This window comes from Gekko japonicus, unplaced genomic scaffold (assembly GCF_001447785.1).
Source record: "Gekko japonicus isolate JY-2015 unplaced genomic scaffold, Gekko_japonicus_V1.1 scaffold88, whole genome shotgun sequence".
NCBI classification, from domain to species: domain Eukaryota; kingdom Metazoa; phylum Chordata; class Lepidosauria; order Squamata; family Gekkonidae; genus Gekko; species Gekko japonicus.
In genome coordinates this window covers 926,869-943,572 of record NW_015160209.1, presented here as the reverse complement: position 1 = coordinate 943,572, position 16,704 = coordinate 926,869, and the positions used below count along the sequence as shown (strand labels likewise).

General features: G+C 40.3%; 1 protein-coding gene across 1 annotated transcript in view; it reads left to right on the top strand.

The window, feature by feature from the left end:
• PREX2 (phosphatidylinositol-3,4,5-trisphosphate-dependent Rac exchange factor 2) overlaps positions 1-16,704 on the top strand; it is a 221,094-nt gene that overhangs the window by 83,399 nt on the left and 120,991 nt on the right. Inside the window, exons 10-15 of the mRNA XM_015408888.1 lie at positions 4,451-4,595; positions 6,409-6,509; positions 8,725-8,828; positions 10,689-10,738; positions 13,975-14,050; positions 15,038-15,110. Of these exons, the coding sequence (XP_015264374.1) occupies positions 4,451-4,595; positions 6,409-6,509; positions 8,725-8,828; positions 10,689-10,738; positions 13,975-14,050; positions 15,038-15,110 (549 nt within the window). The remainder of the gene's footprint in view (positions 1-4,450; positions 4,596-6,408; positions 6,510-8,724; positions 8,829-10,688; positions 10,739-13,974; positions 14,051-15,037; positions 15,111-16,704) is intronic.

The window sequence follows — 16,704 nt, the reverse complement described above, 5'->3', positions numbered from 1 at the left end:
CTATTGTATGGTGATGTTTGAAAAGCTTCAATATACAATGAGCTGTGTAGTCACTATACATTTGGCAATCTGTAGACATGATGGGTATGTTCTCCTTTGTGTGCCTAAAATATCAGGGTTATCTGAATTTATTTTATATCTCCTAGCAAGTATGGTTATCTGACCTAGGATAGCAAACAGCTGTTTTCTGGTGATTAGTAGATGGAAAGAGAAGGGACGGTATATGTTACATTGCAGACATATTACCTGGATGTTTGTTTCTCCAGTAATTTTAATAGTTGATTGCTCTGTTCAAGGGGAAACACTTTCTTTTCACTTCCTTTTTCCTTTCCTTTCCTTTATTCTGAGGGGCAGTTTACATTTTAAATGTCTAAGTAGTCAGTATAGATTACTTAACTAAAAATGCCTTACTCGGGCAATAATTTCTTTGTATTTCTGCAGATAAGGATCTCTCTCTTTTTGCTTATGGGCAGTACGAGTCCTAAGATAACAAAGGAAGTGTAAGATACCTAGCAAATCATCTCTGATGTGTATTTGCCCTGAAGGGAATGATGCTATAATGAATAGTTTGTTTGTTTCATTGGCCTGCAAAAGCAGGCATGAGTTTCAGAATGTCTTGTGGCTACAAGTGAAGGTTTCCAGATGTTATTTAGGAGTTACCCTGTTCACAGGAACCTTAAGTGATGTACATTTAGATAACTCTCCTTAATATTAACTTAAAGTGAAAAATTTGTATTACAAAACTACTCATAACATAATGAGCAAACAACTGCAACACAGATATACTTTAATACTTTAATACTACTACAAAGTTCCCCATAAACTCTAATGGTAGGATATGCATTTTTTCAAAATACAGCAGTCAGCTACAGCTACTGAGAAAGCATTTGGATAGTGTTTTCTTGTGGGTGCCATGGGGGGGGATGCCTAGGGTTGCCAGCTCTCTACCTATTGCTGGTGGGGGGCTCCAGCCTGCTGTCCTGGAGTCTATGGTTACCATAGAGTTTTTTCTCAGATGCTAGAGCACCCCCACACACACACACAACATGCCCTGTGTGATGATGTTACCTCTGGGTGATGTCATTGCGCTGGGCACGTCGGCGTAGATGGGGCTGCTTGGGGGTGGGGCTCCCCCACTGGCCAGCTGAGTGGAGGCAGATTGACCCCCCCAAAAAAGTGGGTAAACCTCCACCCCTATCGGGGGGATGGAACCCTAGGGATGACTGTCCTGTACTCAGGGCCAGTCAGGTTCCCTCAAAGTGGTGCAAGGTTCTTGCCACTGGAGCACAAAGCTTGTACACAGTGGACCAGTTGATCCAGGCTGTCTTCCTAGGGCTTAGCTTAAGTAGGCTGGGAGGTACTTGGACCTGGCTCACTACTGGTAGTTGCTGAAGTTCTTCTGCATTATGCATTATCTATCAACCTGCAAGGAAGTACTGTCTTCAGCACTGTGCTCAGGTTTAACACCCCATAAGCCATATGCCAAGAAAACATTTAAAAGTACATGGATGATGTTTGTTCGTTTACTTAGTATGCATGTAAATGTAGCTTTTCCTCCCAAGATGAATTGCCTACTAAGTTCAATGGGTTTTACTCTTAGACATGTGTGCATCTGGGACTGCAACCTCAATCTAGTTCAAAGGGCTTCTAGAGTGAGCGAATCTTCATTTTTAAAGGAAGACCTTTAAAGGTTATGCTAATCTTACCTCCTGTGGGAATTCCACAGTTTGGAGATTTTAAAAGGTCCTCCTGTGGGATTCTAGCCAGTCACTTCAAATTAAGGCTATTTTGGATTAAAAATAACTCCTAGAATTGAGCCTGGAAACGAATTGGAAGCCAATGCAACTGAATTTCTTTTTTCTTTTTAGCCCCCTGAAGGGGATTTTTTATTGCATTTTTTAATAGACTACAAACTACAATGAAAACAAACTACAATGAAAAATTGGGAAGGGGTAACTAAGCTGCGGTGGCTCAAGTGGTTAAGACGCTGAACTGCAGGCTGTGGAAGGTCGGTAGTTCAGCAGTTCGAGACCCAAGTGTGCCGCATGACGGAGTGAGCTCCCATCTCTAGTTCCAGCTCCTGCCAACCTAGCAATTCGAAAGCAAGAAATTGCAAGTAGATAAATAGGTACCACTTCGGTGGGAAGGTAACAGCATTCCGTGCGCCTTGGTGTTTAGTCATGCCGGCCACATGACCATGGAAACGTCTTTGGACAGCGCTGGCTCTTCGGCTTTGAAACGGAGATGAGCACCGCAACCCTAGAGTCGGACTTGACTGGCTTTCGAGCAAGGGAACCTTTACCTTTACCTTTACCTTTAACTACATCTAGGGAGAAAGGAAAGAAAACCACGACTAACTAAAACCCCAAGTATAGGAGATCATAACAACAGCTTATATAAATGTTAATCTTAAATTGCTAGTATTACTTTGAACATAGTTGGCTATGCTAAATTCTTTATCTTTTTGTCCAATGTTTTATCCATTTAAGAGAACCCCAGAACATCCCACAATACAACTAAAGTTTAAAGGCACACTTCAGATTTTGTCTTATCTTTTCTAATCCTCAATTTATATGTACGCTTGGGGGCAGCCGCCCTCTTATCAGAAAAAGAGTCCTCGTTGGAAGACACCGAGTCCAATTCGCCACTGGATTTGCTGTCATCATCTCTTCTTCCTTCTCAACCTCGGCTGGCTCTCCCAGCTGCATTCTCAGGAACTCAAGTGCTTTGGAAACAGAGTCAATCTTTTCTTTTTTATCTTGTAGTTTGAAAATGACTCCTTCTGGAATTAACCACCTGCAGACAATGCTGTTTGTTTGAAGAAAAAGGATTAAATCTTTATATTCCTTTCTTTTTTGTCTTATTTCAAATGGAATGTCTTTTAGAATCCTGATGGTGTTGTCCCCGATTTTCAAGGGTGCTCCTGTAGTTGCTTTCAGGATAGAATGGGCTTTGAGAATCTAGCCACTATTTCCCCAGGCAGATTAGTCTTTTTGATGTACACGGAATAGGACCTATAGACCACGTCCATTTCGCTTGCAAGATACTCCGCTTTCAAATCTGTAACTGGGGCTAATGCTTCACTCATGAGTTGCTTTAGATTCTCACCTTTTAATTCTGGGACCCCTTGAAACCGTAGGACCAAATTTGCTTTTTCCATTTGCAGCTGTAAAAGTTGTGATTCTTCCGAGGCCTGTTTCTTTTCCAGCTTTTGCACCTTTTTCTTGACTTTTTTGGTGTTGGCGTCCATTTCCTTCACCTTCTCAGCCATTTGCTCCGTTAGTTTTAAAGTCTCAGTCAGTTGGAGCTGCTGAGTTGCAAGATTCTGGTTTAGATTCGTCAGCTGTTGTTCTATGTTAGTCATCTGGTCCAGCACAGGGCGCAAGGACTCTGCCAACATTTTGGAGAGCTCGGTGGTCTCTTCCGGTCGAGAGCTCAAGATTCTAGCTGGTTTCATTTTTAAGGTTTGTCTTTCTCTGCCCTTTTCTTCGTTAACTTTATGGATTGTTTACTTTTATGAAAACTTGCTAAAGTCTCTGAAATATGCCCACACGCTTATCCGCACTTTGGTAAGTATCTCAAAACAGATTATAACGCTTTTTCTTCCGCTCCCCCCTTAGTTATTTACTTCGTGCATATGGGAGGGGGCCCTCCCCCGCTCCCTTTTTTCGCCATTCCCAGGGGGTAGTTTTCTTTATAAATTCTCATTTCACTTTAACCCAACTCACAGTTCATTGTTGGTCATACGACCTTGCTCGGCATACATTGAAAATGCTTGATCTCCAACGCTTGTCCCGGTCAGCGGCTCTAGATCCATACGGACACTCAGCGGCAGGACCGTCGGGGCAGAGGAACGCCTCAATTCCCCAGCATCACACTGGCGAAGAAGCCACCCCTCAAAAGCCCCATGGCTAGGAGCCTTTTGCCAAGGCTCCTGGGGGGGGTAGCGACCCGTCGCTCCCCCTCCTTTTCGCTGGTGCGCAGATCACATCCCCAGGAGGTCCAGGAGATGCATCCGCCAGTGTGTCGCCATAAACCAGAAGCCTCGCAACTGAATTTCTATGTGTTCATGTGACTGTGGCCTGGTATCCCACAAGAACTCTGGACCCAAGACATATAAGATTTTAAAGTGAGTACTAATACTTCAAATAGACCAGGTCCTCATCAGGTCTCTACAGACAGAGCTCTTTCCCACCTCTGTGATCCTGATAAGGTATTAAACCAGAACTTGTTCGGCATCTCTGTTTATGTGATGTACACATTGCTTTGTTGGAAGGAGGCCAACTTGAATTCTTAAGCTATTTCATTTTTGTTATGAAGGCCTTTGAATGTAAAGAAACTTAGATATTATTTAATACACCCAAGATGTCTTTGATCACTTTGTCAGTAAAATGATAGGTACCATTTCCTGGAAATACTTTTAAAATTATGTTTTCATTTTGTTCGGCAGGTCTAAAACTAGGCATGGAACAAGATACTTGGGCAATGATCTCTGAACAAGGAGAGAAACTTTACAAAATGATGTGCAGGCAAGGGAACCTGATAAAGGACAGAAAGAGAAAATTAACTACCTTTCCCAAGTGTTTCCTAGGGAGGTATGCACCATTCTTATTTCACTTGAACCTTATTTCAACTATTGATTATTATGACACCTTTATTTTAAAACATCTTAACTACTATATTAAATTATTTCAGCTGCTGATATTTGACAGTTTTTATACTAAGTTTTAAACCTTTAGACTTCTATTTGACATTTAACAATATTTTGTTATCTTTATTGTTGCTGATTTTTTTTATTGACACCTTTATTGAGTTAGTTTCTTGCCCACAACTAAATAGTCTAAACTAGGATTTAACAGTAAGTAAGAAACAAACTCCAGTATGTTGAAGCACCTGAACTTGAACTTCACAGCAGGTAAACCTAAAAGTCTTCAATAACTCTACACAGGAACAGAGGAGATTGATCAGGGTTATCATCACAAATAAAGTGGAATTTGTTCATGACACCTTAAAATGGGCTTATTACTTTTATAGATTCTCAAGTGCAACCATAAAATCAAAATGACCATATTAAGTTTGAGGCAATTGTATACATTTATTCAATTATATTTAATTCCAGAAACTTTAAAGGGATTATATTTATATTAAATATATAAATATATGAAAAGGACTATATTTAACCCTAGAAACTCTAAAGGGGGAGAAAAGAGTCATGATTAATGAAGTTTTAAATATCTCTATAAATGAACATAATTTTAAGAATTTATTCATCTTTCTCCAGATAGTCCCAGGTGCCTGTCCACAAGATAAATACTCCTCATAAATAGAGGAGGGGGATGGTTTAACAACAATTGGAAACTGCCTCTAGTGACACTACTCATGGACTGTGTGTCCATATACAGGTTCAGAGTGCCAGATTTAATGTGCACCTCTACGTCACAAGGCCTGAAATAAATAGAGGACCTTGATTTTTGGATGTGTGACATCCATTGCTATATAGTAAATTAAAAACTGAACTCTGTCCTGTTGCAACCACAGCTCTGCTACTACACCTGTTGCCACAATTCTTCCATCATTGGGGAGTGGCTTGGTGGTAGAACATCTGCTTGGCTTGCAGAAGGTATTCAATTCCCAGAATCTCTAGTCCAGAGGATCAGGTATTGGTGATGTGCAAGAACTTTGCCTGAGACTCTGGAGAGCCACTGCCAGTCTGACTAGCCAACAGTACCCTAATGAACCAATGGTCTGATTTAGTATAAGGCTGTTCCATGTGTCCATTGTTCCGTTTCTTTCTTCTTCTTTTTTGTAAATTTTGTTTTAACTTTTTAAGAGAATACAGAATAAAGAAAAGGAATAGGGGATAAGGTATGATTACAAAAACATAATACAGAGGGCAATATTGCAGATATTAAGGTGAATCCTTGATTAAAATACATGTGTATGTACAATAAATATGCGATATGGTAGCTTAAAAAGCAACTATAACAACATACTCGACTTATTCTACCATTTTCTCATAATATATTATCATTTTTATCAAGTTTGGTGTAGTGGTTAAGTGCGCGGACTCTAATCTGGGAGAACCGGGCTTGATTCCCCACTCCTCCATTTGCACCTGGCTGGATGACCTTGGGCAAGTTGTAGTTCTGATAAGAACTGTTCTTGAAAAAAGAGCAGTTTCTGTCAAGAGCTCTCTCAGCCTCACCTACCTCACAGGTTGTCTGTTGTGGGGAGGGGAAGGGAAAAGAGTTTGTAAGCCACTCTGAGACTACTTTGGGTAGTAAAGGGCGGGTATAAATCCAATGTCTTCTTATTATTATCTGTTTTATGATAAAACATGAATAACCTCATAGAATTTTTTTAGAAGTTCTAAAAATAGTATTCTTTCAAACTTCTTTTTCTAATTAGTGAATTTGTATCCTGGCTGCTGGAAATTGGAGAGATTCACAGACCTGAAGAAGGTGTTCATCTTGGCCAGGCTTTGTTAGAGAATGGCATTATCCACCATGGTAATTTATTTAATACAACATTTCAAATATACTTCTTTAATGTTCCTTATTATCTCTAGGTGTATCATATGAAGTGCTTTTTTATTATTTAAATTTTTATTTGACATATGAAGTGTTTGAGTTCTTATCACATTTTCTTCAATTACTCTGGTTTTGAAAAATAGTAAAAAGCCCAGTAGCACCTTTAAGACTAACAAACTTTATTGTAGCATAAGCTTTCGAGAAACACAGCTTTCTTCATCAGGTGTTTTTGGAGTGTGGAGATGTGAATAAGGCCCTTGGACCAGTGCAGTTCTTCCACTAGACCTTTGCTCTTCCTAGCTGGTTTCATCTTGGTGAGGGAGATTAATTCCATCTGGTTATGCTTCCTTAGGGAAAGGAGTGACCCTTGGCCTGTTAAAAGAAGCTTTTGAAAGCATCTTGAATCCTATAGGCCCTGGGAATTATCAGCTAATTTTAGGGTTGCCAAGTCCATCTTCCATCCCCAGCTGGGGACTTTAGGGGCGTTTCTGGAGGGGGCGGGGCATCCCCGACGTGATGATGTCACGTTGGGGACGTCTGCGGCCCCCCCACCTGCCCGCACACCGGATCTCCAGAAACGGCAGTTCCCTGCACTTAAAGGAGCTGGTGTTTCCCTTTTAAGAGCAGCCGCATTTCCCTTTTAAGTGCACGAAGCTGCCATTTCCCTGCAAGCCTGATCTCAAGCGGAGATCAGGCTTGGGAGAAAACACAGGATTGGGAGGAAACACGGGTGGGTGGCTGTGGGTGTTGGGGGTGGGGCTTCCCCCGCTGGCTATCTGGCCAGGGGCGGGTAGAACCCCCCCAAAAGGGGGACCCCTGGCAAACCGGGGGGTTTGGCAACCCTAGCTAATTTCAATTCTGCCATCCTTGACCAGGGTTACAGAGAACATGGTGGTAGATCAGCTCCAGGGTGTCTTAGATGAAACCAGTTGTCTTTACATTTTCGGACTTGAAAAAATTGGTGTTTAGAATTGGAATTACCTTAGTCTATTAGTGGATAATCTTTACTGGGGGAGTGTAGTTTTGCTGATTCTCCTGGACTTCTCAGTGAAATCAGACGTCCTCAGTCATGGTGTCCTTTAAAGGGTTGGAAATTGGATGTATTCCTATGAAGTAGATCTATTCCTATCTTGAAAGGGATGTTCCAAAACTTTTTGCAGGGAACTGCTGCAAGGAATTTCTGAGGTGCAGTGAAGTTCTTTCTTACATCAGTGGTATATAATATCTACTAAAAGTTGTTTGGGAGAGATTACATGAGGATTTGAAACAGCTACATGCTGTTATTGCTTTTAAATGGATGCTTTAAAATGATTATATATTTTGAGGGTTATGCTGCTTAATGGTTTTCTTTGCAATATATGTGTTGTTTATGTTCTGTGATTTTAAGCCACTTTAGCACAGTTTACTTCGTTAGGAAGCAGGATATAAATGAAAATAGCAATACATATAAGTGATTATCCATGCATCCTTTCTAACAGTGCAGTCTTAAACAGAATTACACCCTTTTAAGCTCATTGGCCTTAATATAACTCTGCTTAGAACTGCATGGCAAGTTTGGTGTCATGGGTACATTCTAGCCACTCATTACTAGGCACAGCTGTCTTTTTAGATGTTGTGCCCTGCTCATACCAAATGCAATTTAATAAATGCCAGTTTCCTATGAGTACAATAGAGTGTTTCATACCATAAAGCCAGTTGATTTATTTTAATAGGAGAGATGAATAAATAGTCTAAATTTCTGAAAAGGCAATAGACAAAGGATGGGCAGCATGCAATTTCTTGCTTCCTCTTTTGCAGCCCACCCACTTAAACATCTCCAGATGCTACATGCAGTTATTTTTCCTGTTGCTACTGCTTCCTTCTTCTGTTCTCTCTGTTCTACTTACTAGCTCTTTAGTCAGAGATCCAGAAGGATCTTTCCCTTATGAGGTACCCAGTAAATGAATAGCATACAAGATTAAAGGCAAATTAATGTATATTGGGACAAATAATACCAATTTAATACAATACTTATGGATTCTGAATGGGAAGAGATTATGGGATACTGGCAGAGAATGCACTAAGATATAAAATTATTAGGCTGCCAGAATGAAAAATTCAAAGCCCTTGGAAGATATATATGTTGGAATGGCTGAGGTCATGAACTATTTTCCTTGATGTTAGAATTTTTCAGTTTTATGTTTGCTTTTTTTAGTTACTGATAAGCATCAGTTCAAGCCTGAACACATGTTGTACAGATTTCGTTATGATGATGGCACATATTACCCAAGAAGTGAAATGCAGGACGTAATTTCCAAGGTATAAGTATTTTGTTTTAGTATTAATTTTTCAGATACAGAAATTCAGATTAAAGATTAGACTGCAGCAGGGCTTTTTTTGTAGAAAAAGCCCAGCAGGAACTCATTAGCATAATAGGCCACACCCAACAGCAGGAACACATTAGCATATTAGGCTGCACCCCCATGTTACCAGAAGTGTGGTCATCCAGCCACACCCACCTTTTGCTTCTTATTCTGTTTACCTTGTTGTCAAAACCCAGGGCTTTTTTTGTAGCAGGAACTCCTTTGCATGTTAGGCCACACACCCCTAATGTAGTCAATCCTAATGAGTTCCTGTTGTTGGGTGTGTCCTATTATGCTAATAGGTTCCTGCTGGGTGTGGCCAATTTGGAAGCCAGCTGGAACTCCGTTCCCGTGCGTTCGTGCCCCAAAATAGCCCTGGACTGCAGCCTTGGTTGCTTTCAGAGGGTAGCAGAATAGCTGGATTTATGTCCAGCAGTACCTAGAGACCAAAAAGATATTCAGGGTATAAATTTTTGCAACTTATCTGGCTGCCTCTTGCTCCTCATGGCCCGACTGAGGGCTGCTGGGAGCAGGGGGTGGGGCTTGTTGCATGTGCCCACTCCCTGGGCTCCTTATTGTCGGAGCTCCGCTCCTGTGCACTCCCACAGGAAATGACCCCTGACCCCTTTTCTCCTTTTGTTGCTGGTCAGTGGCTCAGCAGTGACCACTTCCCCCATTTGCCTATTCAGCTCTTATCACTTGTACATTTTGAATTGTATGACATGGTATAGTTTACTTGTTCTCAGTGCACTGTTGTAGAATTTATAGTGCCACCATAAGTAGGTCTATTCAGAATCAAACTTAGGTCTATTCAATGGGGTTTACTTTCAGAACTTGTTCTTAGAATTTTAGAAGAATCTTAGAAGAATGTTCTTCAGGTGCTAAAACATTTAAAAGTCAATTGGATTATAAATTATTCTTTAAAGTTTTTCAGTCACTTCATCATGAAACTTCCATTTAATTTGTTGAAAATGGATAAGATACAAATGGATACAGGCAAAAGCAGGCTTCAGTTTCTGTGAGCATGAGTGAAAACAAAACACTTGTACAGTAGCTGTTGCATCAAAAATACTATCTACATGAATCCTCACTCATGATTCAGCTTGCTTGTGTGAAACTATAATACAGGAAGAAAACTCAGAAGGAGCATGTGTCAAGGTGGGAGGAGCTGTGACAGTGGTAGACCATCTGATTTGTGTCATTTGAATAGATGAAGTTGGGGGTGGTCTGAAAGAGAGCCACTGCTGGTCAGAGCAGACAGCATAGACCTTGAAAGATCAATGTTCTGATCAGGGCTCTTTTTTTTTTTTTTTTGTAAAAGAGGTGCCGGAACTCTCAAGAGGGAAATGAAGTTTTCAATCCATATACTGAAAACTGATGAATGTTTAAAAATTTTAAGAAGAATTTTGTTGAAGAGGTTCTGGAACTCCATTCTGGTGTATTCCCCCAGAAAAAAGCCCTATCTGATTCACTAAAATGCAGCTTCATGTGACAGGACAGCTGAAAAGTCTTGTTAATAGTATGCAAGAAAAGCCTGTGTACTAGTAGGCATGTGTGTGTGTATTTTGTGGCTACGGGGTTTGCTTTGATTTTAAGTCACTCTATATTGTTTTTATGGTTTTTATGGTTAGTTTTTATGGTTTTATTGTTTTTCTTGTAAGTTGCATTGAGGCAGGTCTCAGGAGATGTTCAAGAAAATGTTCAAAATAAACATTTCAAAGTACTTTTTTAAATAAGTATTTTGGATTTTTTGACAGTATGTATGCTGATTTTACTTGAGTATGTTAAGTGTTAAGTTTACCTGTATTTCTAACAGGGTGTAAGATTGTACTGTCGTCTGCATAGTCTATTTACTCCGGTGATAAGGTGAGTCTGGATTTCAGAGCTTCTTTTTGGAATATTGGACTTTAATTGTTACCCAGGTTATGTCGGGCTAAATGTTAGTGGACTGGTAATGAAGTTATGAAGAATGGACTGGAGTTGTTACAAAAGAGAGAATTATAGAAAGTTCAAATAGAACAAGATTCATGCACAGACACACTAGGAAAACTATCCTGGTTTACTGCTCATCTCCCAGCATATTTATACTTTAAAACTGATTTTTTTCCATTATAGCATATTTTACCAACATATGCCAGTTTCTTTACCTGTTTTATAATGGCTTTATGATTTTATTATTTATTTTATTTTATTGGACTTTTAGCCCTCCCTTCCCTGCATTGCAAGGCTCAGGGTGGGTAACAAACCCTTTCCAAATCTCTTGCCTTCATTCTGAACGTGTGAAGTGCTAGTGCGAGTAGGATTATCGTTAAAATAAATACAAGGTCTTGGTTTGGTTTTTGTGGCTCACCCAGGATTGAGAAGAGTAAATGCAAGTAGTAGTAAAGGGAGTGTCTAAGCCACAGAAAGCCTGATGTCCACCTCAATATCTTCTTAAGGAGATGCAGGGGAAATATTATCCAAACAAGGCCCTAGTGGGCAGGACCATGTGTCATGGTTTCTTTAAAAAATACAGCTCCTGGAAAGTCACTGGCACTAAACAGATTTTACATCAATATATCTAGTTATTACTCTGCCCCCCATGTAGATTAATAGAGCCAGGTTCAGAGAGGAGATATTTTTCTACAAACCTGGGGGAAGAGAGGAATGTTGTCACCACTTGCACACACAACATTCCTACACTTCCTGCACTGCTATCTCTCCTTTGCAGTCCAGTGGCCTGAGAAAAGGAGCCTCTGGAACTGTCCCCCCAGCCTGAGCCAAGGAGTCAAGGGGAGGGGGCATGGAAGCCACTGGCACCAAGGACACAGTAATGCGGATGAGGAGGGAGAACCAGGAGTATGGCCGCCTGTTACACAAGAAGAAGTATTTGAATTAATCTCTTCTCTCAAATCTCATAAAGCCCCAGACCCTGACAGCATACCAGCTGAACTTCTTAAAAGTAACACTTAGTGGTGGTCCCCTGCACTGGCACATTTGTTCACTTTGATCGACAAATTTGGCTCCCTTCCAGAAACATGGTTAAACTCCATAATAACACCAATTTTTAAAAAAGGCGATCCTAACAATATCGAGAACTACAGACCGATTAGTCTCCTATCAATTATAGGGAAACTTTATGCTAAGCACCTAATCCTTGCCAATGCGGAGCCTTTATGTTGGCCAAGTTCAATGTATTCCCCTTGTTCGTGGTTTCTAGCAGGTACAAGGATATCCCTTACGAACAGAGATTGTGCAGGTGTGGCAAAGAACCTGATTCTATAAAACATATTCTATTAGATTGCCTGTTGCTCACTCCCCACCGATGCCACTTGATTAAACCACTTCTCCCAGCCCCCAATCTTATGTTAAATAAACAGATAGAACCTTTGTTAGCCGACAAACGCTCCTCAGTCACCGAACAGGTGGCGGAGTTCCTGGCCCTAGCAGCAAAAGAGATAGAAACCAAAAGTGGTTAAAGTGCTAGATAGGGGAAGATTACGTGCCTACTCTTCTTAGTTAAGATCCAACTGTACTTAGTTTCTGCTACACCGCTTGTTTTGGAGAATTTCTTTAGACTGTTTTTTATTTTCCCCTCAAATCTCGCTCAGGTGTTTTGTTGTATCCTACCTTGTTATGACAATAAAGGTTGTTTGTGTGAGAACCAGGAGCTGCTCTGCAACACTTAAGTAGATAGTCAGGTAGGGGAGGGAGTGGATTCCACAACAGTGCTTCTGCCGCTATTGCCACATCACCAAGGCAGGTGGAGGCAGCAGCGGCAGTGCTGCAGCTGAGTAGGCTGGCCAGCAAGCAGCTGGCCTGTGAAGATGGGGTCCCCTTCCAAGTTGCAAGGATCTCTTTGGATGGGTAGGGAAATAATGGGAGAGTCAAAGCTGGAGCTGCATTGGCCAGGCAGATGGCAGCTCTGTAGGAGAATGAAACAAGTAGGTACCCCAATGAGGGAAGGAACAAAAGAGATGGAATCCCCTCCACAAGTTTTGCAGGTCCCCTCTTGTCTTATTGATCTTATAAATTAATTTTCAGAGGTCAGTGTTGTTCTCCACAATATCTCCATATAGCAACAAAGAGAGAAGAAAAACGAAACTGTTTACTTTCCACTATTCAACAGATCAACCATACCTAAGTTAAACACATTTTTTACTAATAATACCCTTTAGAATTTAGATGTCTTATAACTACTTCCATCTCCCAAGACAAACCTCTCTTAGCTACTCACTCCCTTGGCACCCACGGTAACTGATAGACCCAAAGAATGAGGCCAGAGAGGAGAAATTCTTCTGTAGACTTTTGGTTCCCTGAAAATGGAGGATCAGTTAAATCCTCCCCAACATAGGCAAAATTTCTGAATTTGTGCAGACAGTTTTAACTAACTGTGTGTGGGGAGAGGAAGAGGAACTGCTGGAGATTGCCACTGCCACCCGCACCACTGCCTCTCCTTGGCAGGTGCATGGGTAGGCAGGTAGGTGGGCAAGGAAGAAGGAATAGAAGGTGCTGATGCCCCGCCAATACCAAGGCCTGCCCCTCCACTGCCACCTCTCTTCTTTGAGTGGTTGAGGGGGACAGGTAGTCATCCTGTTCCTCTCTGTCACTGAGGCAGCAACTGCAGAAAAATCCCGACATTTTAAAAACCGGGGGTTTACATCTTCCAAAGCAGAGGAGATACAAAGTCTGCTGAGGGAGAAGGAGGAGGGGGACCTGCCATTGTCACAAGAGCTAAAGTGCTGCAGGTAGATAAGGAAAAGGGAATGAGTGGGGCCCACTGCCACCCTACACTCTGCTTTCTCCAGAATGGCAGATAGGGGGATGGGGAACTGGTGAGCAGGTGGACAGAAATGTGGTGGGGGCAGCCAGGAAGGCATGGGGGAGGCAAGGGAGCAAGATCAACCTTGCAAGTCTTGCAGTTTCTCCACTTGTATGATTGGCGTACAATTAATATTTGTAATGAAATTTCTTTACAGAAGCTAATAGAAGCAGAAATGTTTTTAAAATTTCTGGAGAGTATAATGATCATATTAATTACAGATCATATTAAATGGGGTTTTCAACAAATGTTGAATATGTGTATTTGAGAGCAAAATATGGTTGTCTTTTTTCCTAAATAGAGATAAAGATTATCATCTAAGGACCTACAAATCTGTAGTGATGGCGAATAAATTGATAGACTGGCTAATTGCTCAGGTAGGACTGTTTTCTGATAGACGTGCACTAGCAGAGAAAATGGAAGTATACTTACTGCTTTGATAAATGTAGGGCTTTTTCCATTTTATATATCAGCAGTGGATATTTTGTGACCTTACCATTCTTCTTAAAGAAGTGTTATATGAGTGTGGAAAGCTTTTTTAGTCCCCCCCCCCTGTTTCATACCAAACTAATTTGATTTACTTTGTACCTTCTAGAAAATATGTCCTTAGCTGAAATAATTTTTCCACTTTTTAGTTAGTATGCCTGCTGAATTTTTTGAACAGTAAATATTGAATAGTATTAAAAATTAACTGAGGTAACATCAAAAATTGAAATAAAGGCATTTTCTGGGATGTGTAATTGAAAGAAAGACAGGAATGTGTCATTGAAATAAAAACATATGTCTTCAAGACATAGAACATATTTTCACACTTTGGTTTTAACAATAGCCCATAGATGCAGGTTTTAGTTGAGACTGGGGTAAGCAGTGTAAAGCATACAGTCTGTGTCTGGCCTACCAAACAGTTTCCCACAGCGCTTGTAGCCCTAAGCTGCCAGCATGCAGTGACTAATTTACAGGCAATAATTCCTCTAGACTTATTAACCTACAGGCAAGTCATTCTGAGGAAAATCATTCATGGGCTTAGTTATAAGTGTTTTAATAAGTTATTTTTGTAAGTTATTTTATGACACTGAAGAACTAGCCAGTATTTATGTGTGAGCATTTGAACAACTGGAGAGCAACTGTGTATGGGTTTTAAAATAGGATATACTAATTAGGTATACCAATATATTTTATTGGTTCAATAATGTTAGCAGTCAGATTCTGGCATAAGTGCAACAGTTTTGTATATTAGGCTTCAAAAACAGCAGAGACTTATGTGAAATCCAATTTCTACATATGCTGCAAAAAGAATATGTGATTTCTTTTTTATTTTAAATTGCAGCCTATGATGTCTGTATTGATATTTGTGCTATTTATAGGGGGATTGCAGGACAAGAGAAGAAGCAATGATCTTTGGAACAGCACTTTGTGACAATGGATTTATGCACCATGGTAAGCAATTCCCACCTAACAGCTTTAGGTTGAATTCATACTATACTATTTAAGTGGCTTTTCAGCCCCTCTCCGACTATTGGTGTGCACATGTGAAAAACAGAAAAACACTTTTAGAGGTACTACTTCTAGATTGCTGAATCAATCAATGACGAAGCAGAAAAGGTGATTTACAATCACATATTGCACTGTACAATGAAGGATGATTTGGGATTTAATTTGGAGTTCTTGAATTAGATGCCAGGTATTTAAAAACGAAATTTGTAGAGTATTAATCCTAATTTAAGAGGTGGTTTTGTGCCACAGTATCACAGTAATAGACAAGGAGGATGCATAGACTTGGTTGTTTCAGAAGTACAGTGTTCTTTGTGGTGACTATTGTTTTAGATATTTTACAAATGGGTGGCTTGGAAAGACTTGTGGGGGTATCTCATTTCCCCTTCCCCTGACATTTCCTCCATCCCTTTTCTTTTTTCTTTTTTACAATATATTTATTAAATTTTTAAGCATAATAAGACAAACATATAAACACAAACTTAGACAACAACATATACATGAATTGAATTTTGTATCATAATACACTCAAGCCAAAACATTAGCTGTCAGATCTTACATCATAATACCTAACTCCTATACCAAAGTATTTAAAGAATTCCACATTTGAGTACACTCTTCTATTAACATTTCTTATACTGACTTAACAATACCTGTTTTTAATTGCGCTATTTTAAAAAACATTTTCACATTGATCTTATAAATTAATTTTCAGAGGTCAGTGTTGTTCTCCACAATATCTCCATATAGCAACAAAGAGAGAAGAAAAACGAAACTATTTACTTTTCACTATTCAACAGATCAACCATTCCAAAGTTAAACACATTTTTACTAATAGTACCCTTTAGAATTTAGATGTCTTATAACTACTTCCATCTCCCAAGACAAACCTCTCTTAGCTACTCACTCCCTTGTTTAATTCTTACCTATTTAATGCTTTCACTATTGTTTCCTTCCTTTTAATTATCAACATGTACCACCAAACATTATTATAACTCACCAACTCTTTCTATCTACCCTTATCCCTAACTTTCCCTAATTACCCCTTATATTATAAATTCAACTATACATATATCAACTAACACAAAACATAATTTATAATCTATCTCTCCTTATATATAATTGAGTAGTGGGTGCCAAAGTTCTAAAATGCACTCCTTTAGTGTATGGACGCTTGAACTGTCAGTCAGAAGACGCTGGCTGGGTTGACTGGCTGCTTTGTGCAGTCCCGCCCAGCGTTTCAAGGTCTTTTGCATATGGAAGCTGATTGGACTTCACTGCATTCCACACCTCAAACTCACCCCCCTCCCCGCAAGGCAGTTGGAATGTCAGTTGCATATGGAACCTTCAAGGTCTTTTGCATATGGAAGCTGATTGGACTTCCCCCCATTCCCCCCCCCATCCCCCCCCCCCCCCGCAAGGCAGTTGGAATGTCTGGTGGTGTGTAGGTCCCAGGATCATGTTTTAAAAGCGGCCTGGGTAGAGGGGGACCTCAGACAGGTTACAGTGCCATAGACTCCACCCTCCAACCCAGCTACTT